The sequence below is a fragment of the Moschus berezovskii genome, chromosome 12, assembly GCF_049115385.1.
Source record: "Moschus berezovskii isolate FMDL1 chromosome 12, NW_MosBer_1.0, whole genome shotgun sequence".
Lineage (NCBI taxonomy): Eukaryota > Metazoa > Chordata > Mammalia > Artiodactyla > Moschidae > Moschus > Moschus berezovskii.
The window spans coordinates 18,031,702-18,045,773 of NC_142471.1; the positions used below are offsets into that span (position 1 = coordinate 18,031,702).

General features: G+C 36.8%; 1 protein-coding gene across 2 annotated transcripts in view; it reads left to right on the forward strand.

Annotated features, from left to right (window-relative positions):
* Positions 1–13,324, forward strand: part of CABCOCO1 (ciliary associated calcium binding coiled-coil 1) — a 165,869-nt gene extending 152,545 nt beyond the window's left edge. Inside the window, exons 6-8 of one of the 2 annotated variants that reach the window (XM_055425652.2) lie at positions 5,303–5,425; positions 6,114–6,254; positions 11,627–13,324. In XM_055425652.2, the coding sequence (XP_055281627.1) occupies positions 5,303–5,425; positions 6,114–6,254; positions 11,627–11,701 (339 nt within the window). In that variant the 3' untranslated portion in view covers positions 11,702–13,324. The remainder of the gene's footprint in view (positions 1–5,302; positions 5,426–6,113; positions 6,255–11,626) is intronic. The other variant, XM_055425653.2, reaches the window with a different exon arrangement.
* Positions 13,325–14,072: the final 748 nt, after the last annotated feature.

Here is a 14,072-nt window from a genome sequence, read left to right on the forward strand (position 1 = left end):
CAGCTTTTGAATTTCCTCTCTTCTCATTTTAAATTTATGGCCTCAGTATGACATTACCAGAGTTGATTGCGTTTTGCAGGTGGCATTCATGTGTTGGTATTTTATGTGTTGTATATTGTGGGCAATGTGTTACAATTTGTGTTAAAATTTTCCAGAATGACACAATACGTCTTAATTAGACTTGCAAATGAGTAATGCTTTTTTTCAAGGAGAGAAAATAGTTAAAACATTACAGGAATTTTTGTGCCTTTTTTCCTTAATATTGGGGAAGTTTACCATAAAGTTTTCTTTTTGAAACTTTGCCATTTTGTAGTAAATTCTGATTTACCTACGATGTCATCATCTGACAGTTCCAAAAAATGTCTCTTTGAAGCATACCAGTTTTTTTTGTGTCTGTAGCTCAAAAAGAGTTTAATGAATTTTTCTTGTTTTTTGCCATTCAGAAAAATAGAAAATTGTCATTTCAGTGGCATTTTTAATATTTTTAATAACTGACTTTAATAATTGCCATTTTAATCATGGACTTCAGTGATACAAACACTACTGACAAATCACCTACAGTTTTTCCAAAGAAAAACCATACTAAATAAATAACAATAAGCAAAAACAAACAACGAAAATAAGAAAACAAGTAACAAACATAATAAACTAGAGTTAATGCTACCAATAATGTTAACACATAAAGTAGAAAAAGAAAACATGAAGTAACACAATTTTATACTTCTCAGACACAGAAAGATCTCAAAGCAGATTTCAATTCCTGTAAGTATTTTTTAGACCTAAACTGACCCTGTCCTGAGTTCCAGGAGGTTGAAAATCCCTATTATTTATTCCTGTAGTAAATGTCCATTTCATACTGAATATGTAAATTCTTAAACGACTTCTAGTGATTTCATTTGGCTTGTGAGTAAAGATCTTGGATGTTTCTAAAGCTGCATAATGTTTTGTGATGAAATTTTGTACTTATGAGTATAAATTATGCCAAAAGCCATTTACTTGATATTCTTTAAATACCATGGCACAATTCAACTAAACTCAGATTATAAACCATCTTAAATAACACTAATGCAGTGTGCACTTAATGAACACTATAGCCAACTTAAGTAATTTTCATGTAACAGATAACATCTGGGGGAAATATACACTGGTAAGTTATGCAAAACAAATTTTCTAGCGACCACATCTGTAGATGTTATTTATTGTACGTTCACTTAACAGTTCATTATTCTGTTTAGAAATCTATTCTCTTCTTTATTAGAGCTTTTAATGTACTCACCTTAGTTCAAATGGTCTGCTCATTATCAGAAAAAATATAAATGGCATTCACATGGAACAACATGATTGTTTTTATTATATCCATTTGTGTGCAAGCATTCAAAAATGGCAAGAGAAACACATTTATTGCTTTACATTCAAAGTAATATTTAGGGGGTATTTGAAAGTCAGGCAAAACCAATCATTTAGTCAAATGATGTACGTGTATAATCAGAAACTCCTGATTTTTAATCCCAGCATTAGGCCTCAGGCAAATCACTTAAAGTCTTTCTCTTTGTTTTCTGATCTGAAGATTATGGGTGCTATTCTCTTTTAGACTAAAAGAGGGGGTTGCTAAACCAGAGTACCAAAGAGGAGTATTTTTTTATAAACATACTTTATCCTTTTTCTGTTTTTATTTTCCAGATTTAAGAGGTAACGTATTATACTTTTGAGAGGAAAAATATGAGACAATTACAATTCTACAGGAATATATAAAATAGTTATAAAACTAGTTTAATTTGCTTCAGTTATTCATAGACTTGAGGAAATTATAACATTTTTTCAGAAAATCTAACTTAATAAAGCTGACCATGTCTTTCTGTTTTAAATAGATTTTATTACAGAACCAGTGATGTTGTAAAACATGAGGTTTTGTTAAAAAAATAAAAAATACAAAGGCCTAATTGTATTTTTTAAAGAAAGTATTGCATCAGACGGTTTCATTTAAACATATTTGCTGGCTCTGTGCTCTCACCACAATTATTGATTCTAATTTTCCTTAAACTTGTTTTCTAAAAAGGCTACTTAATGGGGAAAAAAATCACTATGATGCTTCTGGGCACTGTGTTTATTTCAGGCTATATATTTGACAATGTACCTTCGTATTACTAATGAAATGACTTTACATTTACCCTCATCTGAAATTGGGACATTTCCCTCCCTTACAGTATCTTACTAACGTAACCAAATATAGACGCTTTGTGAAAGAAAACATAGCTGTGGTTTGGTTCATTGATAGTATGCAAAACACCCTGAAGTAAAGAAGTCCTCACTGCCAGTTATTGTACATGAATCAAATAAATGAATAGCTGTATGAGCTATACTCATAAAAATCAAGGAAAAGAAAGCCTAGTTCTCAGTCAGAGGTTCAGGTTCTTGTGATAAATAGGAGCTTCACCCCACCAAAGAAACGATGATGTGGAGCTGAGGAGTTCCAAGTTTCAAAGTGTGTGCCCAGGACACACACACAGGCACGCATGCACATGCACACACACACGCACCAGTGCCGAAGACTGGGAAAACAGAGGAGTTGGAGTTGGCAAGCAGTTCAGATAAACTTTATAAAGAAATTCAGACCACAGGGGATTTAAGGAATAAAATGAGATCCATGAGCACAAATATCTGTTTGCCCTTAACTATTTAAATGTATAATTTGTTGGAAGAAAGGATACAGGTGGGCAGATGGTAGAATTCTCTACTACCAGGTTGGAGATGTGATCTATTGATGACTTCCACCAAAGGGAAAGAAAATTAGCAGGAAGTCTTAGCCTATGTATGGAAAACTATACCAGCAAGACAGATATGGCAAAAGCAACAAGATAAAATTGTCCTTCATTAAAAGAAAACACTTTTACCTTGAAAGTTATCTTCTGCTTACTTTCTCAGTGCTTGTGGTAAATCAAATAAATTCCAGTCAATTCCTTTCTGTCGTCTTTTTTCAATGTCTAACTCACTACCATTCCCCTCAAATTTCTAGTTTCACCCTATAGTAAAGTCAGCTTTAGTGAATTTAGTCTCCTTTAGTCAACCAAGTAAATACCTCATTATCTTCCCTTGTCTCTGGACTCCTATATACAGTTTATTTATTTTATCTATATTTCAGAAGACTCTAAAATATATTTAACTATTTCACTTTTCTAGCTTAGTAAAATAAAGTGCAATATAAAGTGTAGGAGGTTAAAAAAGCAAGCATGCTGAAAAAATGTACAAATAATTTTGTGAGGAGATGAAAATGCTTGGATGTCCCATTTAGGAAAAAAGAATATTTTACTAATGTGAAGAGACAGAAAGATTATTCTGATACAGTTTTTTCGATCTTCTATTTTTATTAACGTTTAGTCATCTTGATCAATTTAGGATGAATAATCTGGAATGATGTCATCTAACAGAATAAAGATTAAGTGCTTAGTAATATCAGCCACTTCCAAACGTGGCAGCATGAGGACATATTCCAGCTTACTGAGAATAGCCTGGGCCACAAGGTCAGCGCACCAGGGCGTAACTCCTAGCCCTGTCACCCAGGAATTATTTGACTTTAAGCCAATCATCTAATCTCTTGATTTCCAAATTGCCTTGACTGTAAAGTTACAACACTTCAGTCCTTATATATACTTATACTAAGCAACAACTTTCTATAAGATCAAATTAAAATTAGTAATACAAATTCAAGGCAAAATTTATTGATATGACCAGGTAATAACCTAGCCTTCAGTTCATTCTGAAACTTATCTAAATCAAAAATATTAGTATGTAAAAGATGAAGTATTAAAATATGTGGAAAAGTTAAAAATGAATATGATGATTTCAGGGTTTTTCCAGGCCCCATGGGATGGTAATTATTTGGTGTTTATGCATTTCTAGATTATTGTCTTAAAACTTGTAGGCACTTTTTTTTTAAATTTTTGTCTGCATCTGGTCTCAGTTGCAACACTCGGTCTTCTCTCTAGTTGTCATGAGCAGGTTCCAGAGCACATGGGTTCAGTAGTTGTGGCACACGGGCTTAGTTGCCCTTCAGCACATAGGATCTTGGGCTTCCCCAGTGGCACAGTGGTAAAAAATCCACCTGCAAATGCAGGAGACTCAAGACATAAGGGTTCGATACTTGGGATGGGAAGATCCCCTGGAGTAGGAAATAGCAACCTGCTCCAGTATTCCTGTCTGGAAAATTTCATGGACAGAGAAGTCTGGTGGGCTATAGTCAATGGACTCACGAAGAGTCAGACAAACTGCACTCTCTCTCTCTCTCTCTCTCTCTCTCACACACACACACACACACACACTTGGGATCTTAGTTCTCTGACCAGGGATCAAATCAGCATCTGCTGCCTTAGAAGGCATATTCTCAACCACTGGGCCTTGAGGAAGTCCCAAAACTTGTAGTCTTAAAGACTTTGTCAGCAGACAGTGGGTAGCTTCATCTCAGAGCCATAAAAACAAGCTCCTAGGACCTTACTGAATCAATCAGAACATGGGTTTATTGATTTACAATGAGGAATGTAATTGCCATGAAGATCACACCACTCAAGATCAGAGCACATGTCTGTAGAACAATGAGATGAGAAGTCAGATTATGATCAGAATGTTGCCTTTTAAACATGAAATCAAAGCAAGAGGAACTGACTCGTTTTTTCATTTCCACTGTTGACCACCCATCACCCTTCTCTGATTGGCACAATCTTGCCACAGAATTGTTAAATGCTTTCAGTGACATCTTGCCTTGCCCTCAGTATTTTTGCTTGACTTTGCACATCTCTCTGAGTTACTCTGTGCTAACTTTATACATTAACCTTTAGAACCTTTGTTATCCTCATCACCAAATTCTCATGGCCATTTCACCATTGCCTGCAAGAACAGCTAGACTCTACTGAGTAATATCAATCACTATCAGGCTGTCATTGAGTTTTTTAAGATGAAACCCTCTGCCAGAACTGGAGAAGATGCACAGAGAATCTAAAACATGGTCTCTGCCTCCAGAGAACTTGTAGGCAGGAGGAAGGGAACACTGACCCATGGAACAACTTAAGATCAAGACAGTATAAAATGAAGTCCCAAACGACATAGTATAGAAAAATAAGACAGTGGGGGAAGTAAAATGCTAATTATCAGAGCACAGAAAGCACCAGAGAGCTAAGAGATCTGTGGCATCAAGACTTCGGAGTCAATGGCACTTAAAAAATAATAGACTTGGAATTTTATGTATATTGGCTGAAACTGTGGTTACTCACCAGAGCTTTTGTCATAATTCAGCTCTTCTCTTCCCCTCTAGCAATTGATAGAGGTTGTGAATCCTGCAGATCACCCTTTCCCTGATCCTCTAGAAGAAGGAATCTCATTTGATATTTACTCAACATTCATAGAGCCACCTCCACCGTTGGATATGGAAATAAAGGTATGTTTCCTTTTGTCTCTTACTTCACTGTGTCTCAGTATGATATTCTCTAGTAGGAGAAAAAGAACCAAATGCACTTCTATTTTCCTTCTGATCTTTCCTGCTGCTGCTGCTAAGTCATTTCAGTTGTGTCCAACTCTGTGCGACCCCATAGATGGCAGCCTGCCAGGCTCCCCCGTCCCTGGGATTCTCCAGGCAAGAACACTGGAGTGGGTTGCCATTTCCTTCTCCAATGCATGAAAGTGAAAAGTGAAAGGGAAGTCGGTAAGTCGTGTCCGACTCTTAGCGACCCCGTGGACTGCAGCCTACCAGGCTCCTCAGTCCATGGGATTTTCCAGGCAAGAGTACTGGAGTGGGGTGCCATTGCCGATCTTTCCTAGTTAAATATAAATGTTTCTTTTGGCGTTGATTCACAGGTGGGCCAGCTGAGGGTGATTCAGCAATTTTAATCTTTTCTGCTCCACCTTCCCCAATCTGTACCTTCATTTTCTCTGAGTAGGTAAAAGCGCTGCTTACTGACCTGTCATGATGCTCATGAATAATGAAAATTCAGGAAAATGTCAAATCAAAATCCACCTAGATTGACACCATTTCTGATAGGAAAGCAGCCAAGAGAAGTCTGAGGTTACATATAAATCCATAAAGGCTCCAGAAATTACTTGAGCGTTGTTTACATTTAACATTGTAGGGGTTGAATCAAGAACAAGGCCCTGAAGAGTCCCAGCCAGAAGCCAGTACTTCAGAAACTGATCTGTTAGTTGGTTTCACCATTGAAGAAATAAAATCGGTGCTGGACCAAGTCACAGATGAAATTTTAATCAACATTCAGGTACTCAGCCTTGATAGTGTACTTACTTGATAGTATGCTTATTTACTTTATCACTTGTTAATTAGCCAACCTTAATGTCTGTAAACACTACCCACACTCTGCCAGCAAGAGTGATGCTGATGATGGAGCAGCTCAATGTAACGTCTCCACATAACTCTCAGTTGAGTCATCTGAGACTCAGTAAGATCACAAAATAAATTCACTAATAGAACATTTAGAACTGTGTATTACCAGTTTACAGAATCAGGCAGCATCGAGACCCATGAACACTTCATGCCCAGTCACGCTGACTGACTGCTCATGCAGGAGTAATGATAGCACATTTGTAAACAGTAAACACTAAAGCTCAGACCCTCATTCTTAGCTTAGTCTTTTCACGAAATTTCTAAAGAGAGCTTTCTTATCTTTGAACCCCTTCTCAGATAGTTTGCTCCTTTTCACATATCAGTAAGAGCTAACGGATGTGTGAAAGTGAAAGTTGCTTAGTCGTGTGCAACTCTTTAGTGAGTAGCCCTTCTCTTCTCCAGGGGATCTTCCCACCCCAGGGATTGAACCCAGGTCTCCCACATTGCAAACAGATTCTTTACTGTCTGAGCCACCAGGGAAGCCCAGCTAATGGATATATATATACATATATATATATTATATTTATATATTAATGGTTTTACCACTGACACCAATGCCTGCATGAAAATGGTGATGACAACAGCCATCTCAGTAGCAACTGCCAATGATGAATCAGTAGACTTAGCTTTATACTTAATTTTCTTCCTGTCCACAAAAAAGAACTCCACCATTTCTACCTCAACACAAAGGCTTGCATCATTTCCTAGGCAAAATGATTAAGAGTCATTTGCATATTTTGAGAGGATTTATAATTTCTTGTGCAAATAAACATAAAGAACATTATACTGCATGTTTAAAATATGAATGCATCTCAGGGAAAGATTCAGTTGTTTTTTTGGACATGAGACTATATATAAAAAGCACTCTGCATTAATGACAATTTAGAGGGAACAAAAGATTAGCTTGGCAATAGCATACCTTGTTACTTGTTTAATCATCAAGTGTTAATGTACTATTTACACAAACATTTAATAATTCGATGCCAACAGTCAGCCAAAGTCCTCAGTTTAATAAGGGGTATTTAGTGTTTACCAGAAATTGTGAAAGGACACATTTTACACAAAGCTTTATTGTTAACAACCCCATGAATGTAATAACTGCTTACTCTGTAGAAGGGCAGAGTGCAGCTGAATTAAGCTGAGTTCAAAACATATCTCCTCTTTAGATTTGATAACATTTCATCTAAATATAGTTTATGGATAATCATGGCCCTGGGCTCCTTTGTGATCCTGTGGCTCTGAAATTATCACCAAGTCCCTAGACAGTAATAAAATTGTTTGCAGGCCCTCAAAATTGAAAACATCTTTACTGAGGCCATGTTCCATGTAGTGAGCACTATGTTTTTTAAGTATTCACTGAAATTTTTCTAATATTAGAGTCTGTAGCATTTATATCACTACCCTTCTAACAGAAGGAATATGATGGTTCTATGTGTAAATGTTGTCCCACTGGCCTGCAGCCGTCCTTACTGGGCCTGGAAGTCCATTAGCTGGCTCATCTAAATGTCATTAGGCATAGAAAGAACTTTGGACACTAGACGACAAGATCCCCCATCTGATCGAGAATTAGGGATAGAAAGGACCAGAGGTGAGGGATGCAGATCTTTCAGGTGCCTTGATCATTTCCATATTAAGTAGATTCATGGACATTAGCCTGAGCCAAATTATTGCCAGTTTTTCAATAAAATGGCTTGATGATGTTTATTTATAGAGTGTCTCAAGATAGCAAACCCCTTTATATATTTTCTCTCAATAATCCTAGTAAACTCCATTTGAATTAGGCAGGCACTTCTCTGATAAATAAATTGAAAACTGAGAGAAACAGAAATATTAAGTCATTTGTCCAGGGTTTCCAGGGTCAGAAGTTGATGAAAGACCCTGATTGGGAGCTGTGAATTGGGTTCTAGTTCTAATTCCTGTGTTATCCACAAAAACCACATAACCTCTAATATCACAACCAGACTACTTTGGTTTTTAATACTCCAGTGGTGTGGCACTTTTTCAGTGTTTACTGCTGTGTCTTGGTCAAATTCCAAGTCGGGTAATTACTCTCTGCCTACCAAAATTTCTCCCTGTTTTAAATGGGTAAGTTATTTTCCACTTCTAAAACCTGCCTTCCAGTGTTCTTGGCTCTTAAAACTGTCTCATCCCTGTTCAAAGGTAGCCACTTATCAGTGGTCAGTGACTTGCTGTAGGAACATATAATGAATTAATATTTGTAAGATATTTTAAATTTTCCAATAGTTTTTTCTCCTCCTTTATCTAAAAATCATACTCAAAAATAAAAAAAGGTAAAAATCATAGTCTTATTATAATTTTGTAGGAAAAGGCAGTAGTGAATTCATGTTTTGAGTACAGTTTTTTCAGAGTTCATTCTCCATTGTGGTTACAAGCATAGTTCACTTTCTGTAATTCAGAAATTTCTGAAAATAGTGTGAATCCTTAAATTTTTTATTTTAATCTACTTACTTTCCCATTGACTCACTTTATAGCTTCAGAAATTTATTAAGAATGAAGTTATCTTGGCCCTGAGATGTTAATTAAAATTATACTGAATAGAGCAAACATTTTAAGCTTATATAGCCTAGGTATTTTAATTTTAAAGATACATTTAAAATGAAATTAGTTTGGCCCTGAGTTATATAATAAAAATTATACCCAATGGAGCAAACTTTAATATATTTAAAGAATTATATTTCAGAGAAATATGAATGCTAGCTGTAAATTCTTTCATTAAATGTTGGCTGTTGGCCCTATCTTAAGCAGTAGAGTAAAATAATGTGAAAACCTTAAGAGAAGTTTGCCATCTTGGGACCATAGGTATTTTTAAGTCAGCTTCCCAGGTTAGAAAAGCTGAGTGGGAAATCACCTCAGGAAGTGATCACTTAGAAGCTGCTGGACCCAGGTCATGGATTTTCCATTCTTTCCTAAAAGGCAGTAGAACCATACCCTATTCTGGGGCTTGTAGATAGCTCATCTGGTCATCAGTGTTCTGAGGATTAACATGGAGACACTGTAGACCAAGGACAACCTGTTCTGGACCAGACGGGGGATCTTGTCGTCCCGAGTCCAAAGTACTAATCACCATGGTCTGGAGATCTGAGATATGTCCCTCGGTCAGCACAGCTCTAGCAGGCATGCTCCTGACTTTCAGGAGCCTTCATTGCTGGCAGTCAGTTCTATCTCAGTGAAATACCAAAAGGACCTCCAGGTTAATGTGAAAACTCTGATGAGATAGGGAAACAGAAGCTGGAAGATAATAATACGTCTGCCCTTAGTTAAAAAGAAATGAGATTATTAGTGGACCTAAAATACTAGGGCTTCCCTGGTAGCTCAAACGGCAAAGCGTCTGCCTACAATGCAGGAGACCTGGGTTCGATCCCTGGGTCGAGAAGATCCCCTGGAGAAGGAAATGGCAATCCATTCCAGTATTCTTGCCTGGAAAATCCCATGGACTGAGGATCGTGGTAGGCTACAGTCCATGGGGTCTCAAAGAGTCAGACATGACTGAGTGAAGTATAAAATACGTTTAATTGAAAGTGGGACGAGTCAATTGTCTAGTTAGACCAGTGCTTCCCAATTCTTTGGAACTGTAACAGAATCATTTCTTCAAACTATTTTATGCCCTGTATGATATACTATATAACCTGCCATAAAGAAACAGAAGTAATTTTTTTTTAAATATAGCACAATATCATGATAATGAAATAATATAGCATCAGTGAATATATCACAGAATTGGGAGTTAGAATTATGAATTTAAAAGTTAACACACTTGGAATTATGAATTTAAAAGCCAACATACATGAAATTTAACATATTTAATTTTAAACTACTTAATTTTTCAATGAGAACTAAAAGTGGTTAAGTGACCTGCTCACAGCTGCAGAGCTAAACTAATCCTTAGGTCTCCGCACTCCTAGACCATTCCTCCTTTGAGCTCTCCCAAAATTATGCCCAAGGGGATTATAGGTTTCTAAAAATAAGATATTTCTTTTGTAACCTGGACAACCATGCTCATCCCTCATTTCCTCCTTCCTTCACTTATCACCAAGAAAGGAAAAGAGGAAAAGCCAGAGGCCAGACTTGACCCCAGGACTTGATACAACTTGAGCCAAAAAAGACATACTGGTGCGAGAACCCAGAATTATTGGCACCAATGTGATCTTTTCAGAAATAGTTGCTCTTAACTGTGAAACACCCTCTCCTCAGATAAGGCAAGCAGGTGGACCTTTCAAAACTAGCAGTTATGATTACACTTATAAATAAATAAATAACAACAAAGTTATATTTGGACCAAAATCAGTATTTGATTTTTTAAATTTCTTCTATATAAATTAAAATGTTTCTTAAAATACAGTTACCATGATGACCTCAAATTAGGTCATAGGCATTAAAATTCTACATTTCTAATTACTTATTAACATTTATGTGTATGAACTATTCCTCATACACTTGTTGACTATTTTAAATCACCTAAACAAAGACCATGCCCCCTGCCACTGGTTTCTCTATACATAATTTTATAATCCATCATGAAAAAAGGAAGACATTTCCAGGGCTACAGATGTTCAGCTAATGTGAAAATATTTTTGGAATTGTGCAGGTAGCAATGTTAGTCCACAGAATTTCGCTGCCAGAGGCTAAATGCTATCATAGCCACAGCAAACACGAAAACCTGTCAGCAACTGCTTACTTTTTTATACCAAAACTATATCACAAAGGGCATAATTTCAAGAGTTGTATATGTGGCGAATACTCTTTAATTATGAGAATCATTCTAATTGTGAGATTATTTGTGTTGTGATTTCACAACAGAGGCTTTCTGGGATCCCAATTAGAATGTATTACACGGGAGACAAAAACATCCATTGCAGAGGGGTGACAGTACCGACAACACTGCAATAACTGAGCCTAGAGCAGTTATTCTGATTCGGTGCTTATTGGTAAAGTCTGTCTGAAAATGCAGATAAATTAGCCTATCTTCCAACACAAGCCTATGTGAAAAATGGCTGTCCAAATACCACTTCCTGTTCATAGCAGACATGCTATACATTGGGAATGTGCAGAGAAATATGATAAAGTGTTATCACATCACTACAGGCTGAAACACGGCTGTGTCTGCAAAACAGGAAGGTGTGTGAGGGATAATGTCTGTCTCTAGGCACTTAGTATGTCAAAACCACAAAGACAATGTGCAGCAAAAGATAGCTCCATCACAACCGCTTTTTACGATTGTCTTCACAGACCGAGATAAACGAGAAGCTGCAAACACAGGAAGAGACCTTTAATGCACGAATAGAAAAACTGAGAAAGGCCTGAGGACTCCAGACCCGGAGAGTGATCCTGAAACTTCACGAAACAAACAAAACCGGCCAGAATCATAGACTCTCTAGAGCACCAGATCTCCTTCATTTAGTTGAGAGAGGAAAATCAAGCCCCACTTTTTATTATCCTAACTAATTAGAAAAGTATTGGCCCCAATTTCTCTATCTCCTGTCCCATAACAACCTCTGAATTTATTGCACTGTGTGTAGTAAGAACATTTTTATATGGAGAACCATATATAAAAATACAATTACTTTTATAATACTCCTTTGACATTTTGACTAGTAAATGTTATTCATCTTCAAGGAGAATGAAGTCAGCATTTTAAAATAAAGAAGAATAATAATGATTTTATCCATATTGACCCAAATGAACTGCCACATTGCTGAAGCCTTGTGAACACAGACCACCACCATACTGCTGAGGGTAAAATTTGCAAAACAATAGCAATTCAAATGCATGTACTAGGGTTTTTTTTTTTCTCCTTAAATCAGTTGGTTTTCTTATTTAAATGTTTCAGTGTGAAACCAATTTTCTGAAATTATATAATGCAGTTTGAAGCACTTTAATTTATTCTGTACTGTATTTGTTATTTCTAATCTTGTTACTCTCCCGGGAGAATACATGACCTATATAAAAAGAAGCAATGTATAAATGGTTATTAAAGACCAACCTATATATAGATTGTAAAAATCTTAAATACAAATCAAGCTCACAGAGCTCTTAAAATTAACCATTATATTGCAGTAGAATGATTGAAAACATCTCAAGCCTTTAAATACCATTATTAAAAATATAATTTCAAAAGAAAATATCCATTTACCAATTGATTGTCCCTAGTTTGGCAAATTAAATTGACTACTACCTCGGCCCTTTCCCAATTTCTGAGACTTCAGAGTGTTCTAGAATGTAGAGCATTGCAAGGAGGGGACCATTTCTCCAAGAAGTTTCCAGTTTATATTGGAACCAAATGTACTTGCATCTGGGTGGTGCTTGGTCGAATATGTTCTGTCTGTTCTCTGACCTTGGGTTATAACCTTGCTTACTGCATCAGTACCAAAGGGACTGCCCAAAATATATTCATTTAGGGCAGAGACAGATCTGGAAGCATTTGGTTTTTTTAACTACACTGATCAGCAAATAGGAGAAGTCCTTAAGATGAAACTGTGTTTATTTATTGTTCATGCATTTCCAAGTCTGGAAGGCCTGAATGAGCTAAGGTGTTTCTTCCTTGAGCTGTCCTTCCTAACTGAAAATGCTGATGGCCATCAGAGATCACTAGAAGGGCTCACAAGTCTTAATTTCATCCATCCATCTTTTTTCCAGGGAATACCCAGTACAGCTTCAAATGCAACCATTGGCACAACAGTGGACCTCCATTTCCAATAAAGAGTGCTGATGGTGAGCAAAGGTACAAAGAGTTCAAAACTGAATAAAAATAAGCAGTTGGGTCCCTAGAAACTACACAAAAACAATACCCTATATGAACGCTGAAAGCCTGCCTTTGGAGTAAGATGCCCAGGGTCTGATGTGTGACCTTGGACAGGCTGCTCACCCTCTAATTGGTCATCTGTTAGGTGAAGATAATATTTATTTTTTGTGGTTGTTCTGATAACTCAATAAATTCACATTAAAGGATTTTTATCCTAAGGTTTGGTTTCTGTTTACCTCTTAGGATAACCCAAAACACACTGCCCATCCCTGATACCTAATGTCCAGTTGTTTGGGGCAGCCACCTTGCCAGAATTACCAGCCTTCTCTGTCTCTCCACTGGAACTTGTGGATCGGTACATCCCCCTGTGGTAACTGACTTGTCACCCTGTTTTCTTATGTCTTTAGTGTTGGAGTAGCCCAGGGATACCTGCAATAGCCTGACTGTAACATCTAATAATAGGACAAAGAGCAATTGTAGTAGCAGTAACTACAAATTTTAATTCACAGTCTCTGCTCTTTTAAATTAATTTTGAATCAATAAAGCAATATATGCACTCTGTTATCCAAAAAAGGAAAATAACAGTGGAGACAATGAAAAATAAATTTCACCCTGGCTAGGTACCTTCATTTCTTTTCACATGAGGAACCACAGCTTCCAGTAAGTCCATAGAAAAGTATCTTTTGCCCATTTAAACAACTGGATACTTGTATAGAGTCAGTCAGTTCATTTCAGTCGCTCAGTCATGTCCAACTCTTTGCAACCCCATGAATCAGCACGCCAGGCCTCCCTGTCCATCACCAACTCCTGGAGCTCACTCAAACTCACCTCCAGAGTGTTCTTCTTTAAAAAAAAAAAATACCACACACATAGTTTGCATTGTTCTTTACATTGCTTTTTTTGTGAAATAATATATCTTAAGATAATACTCTA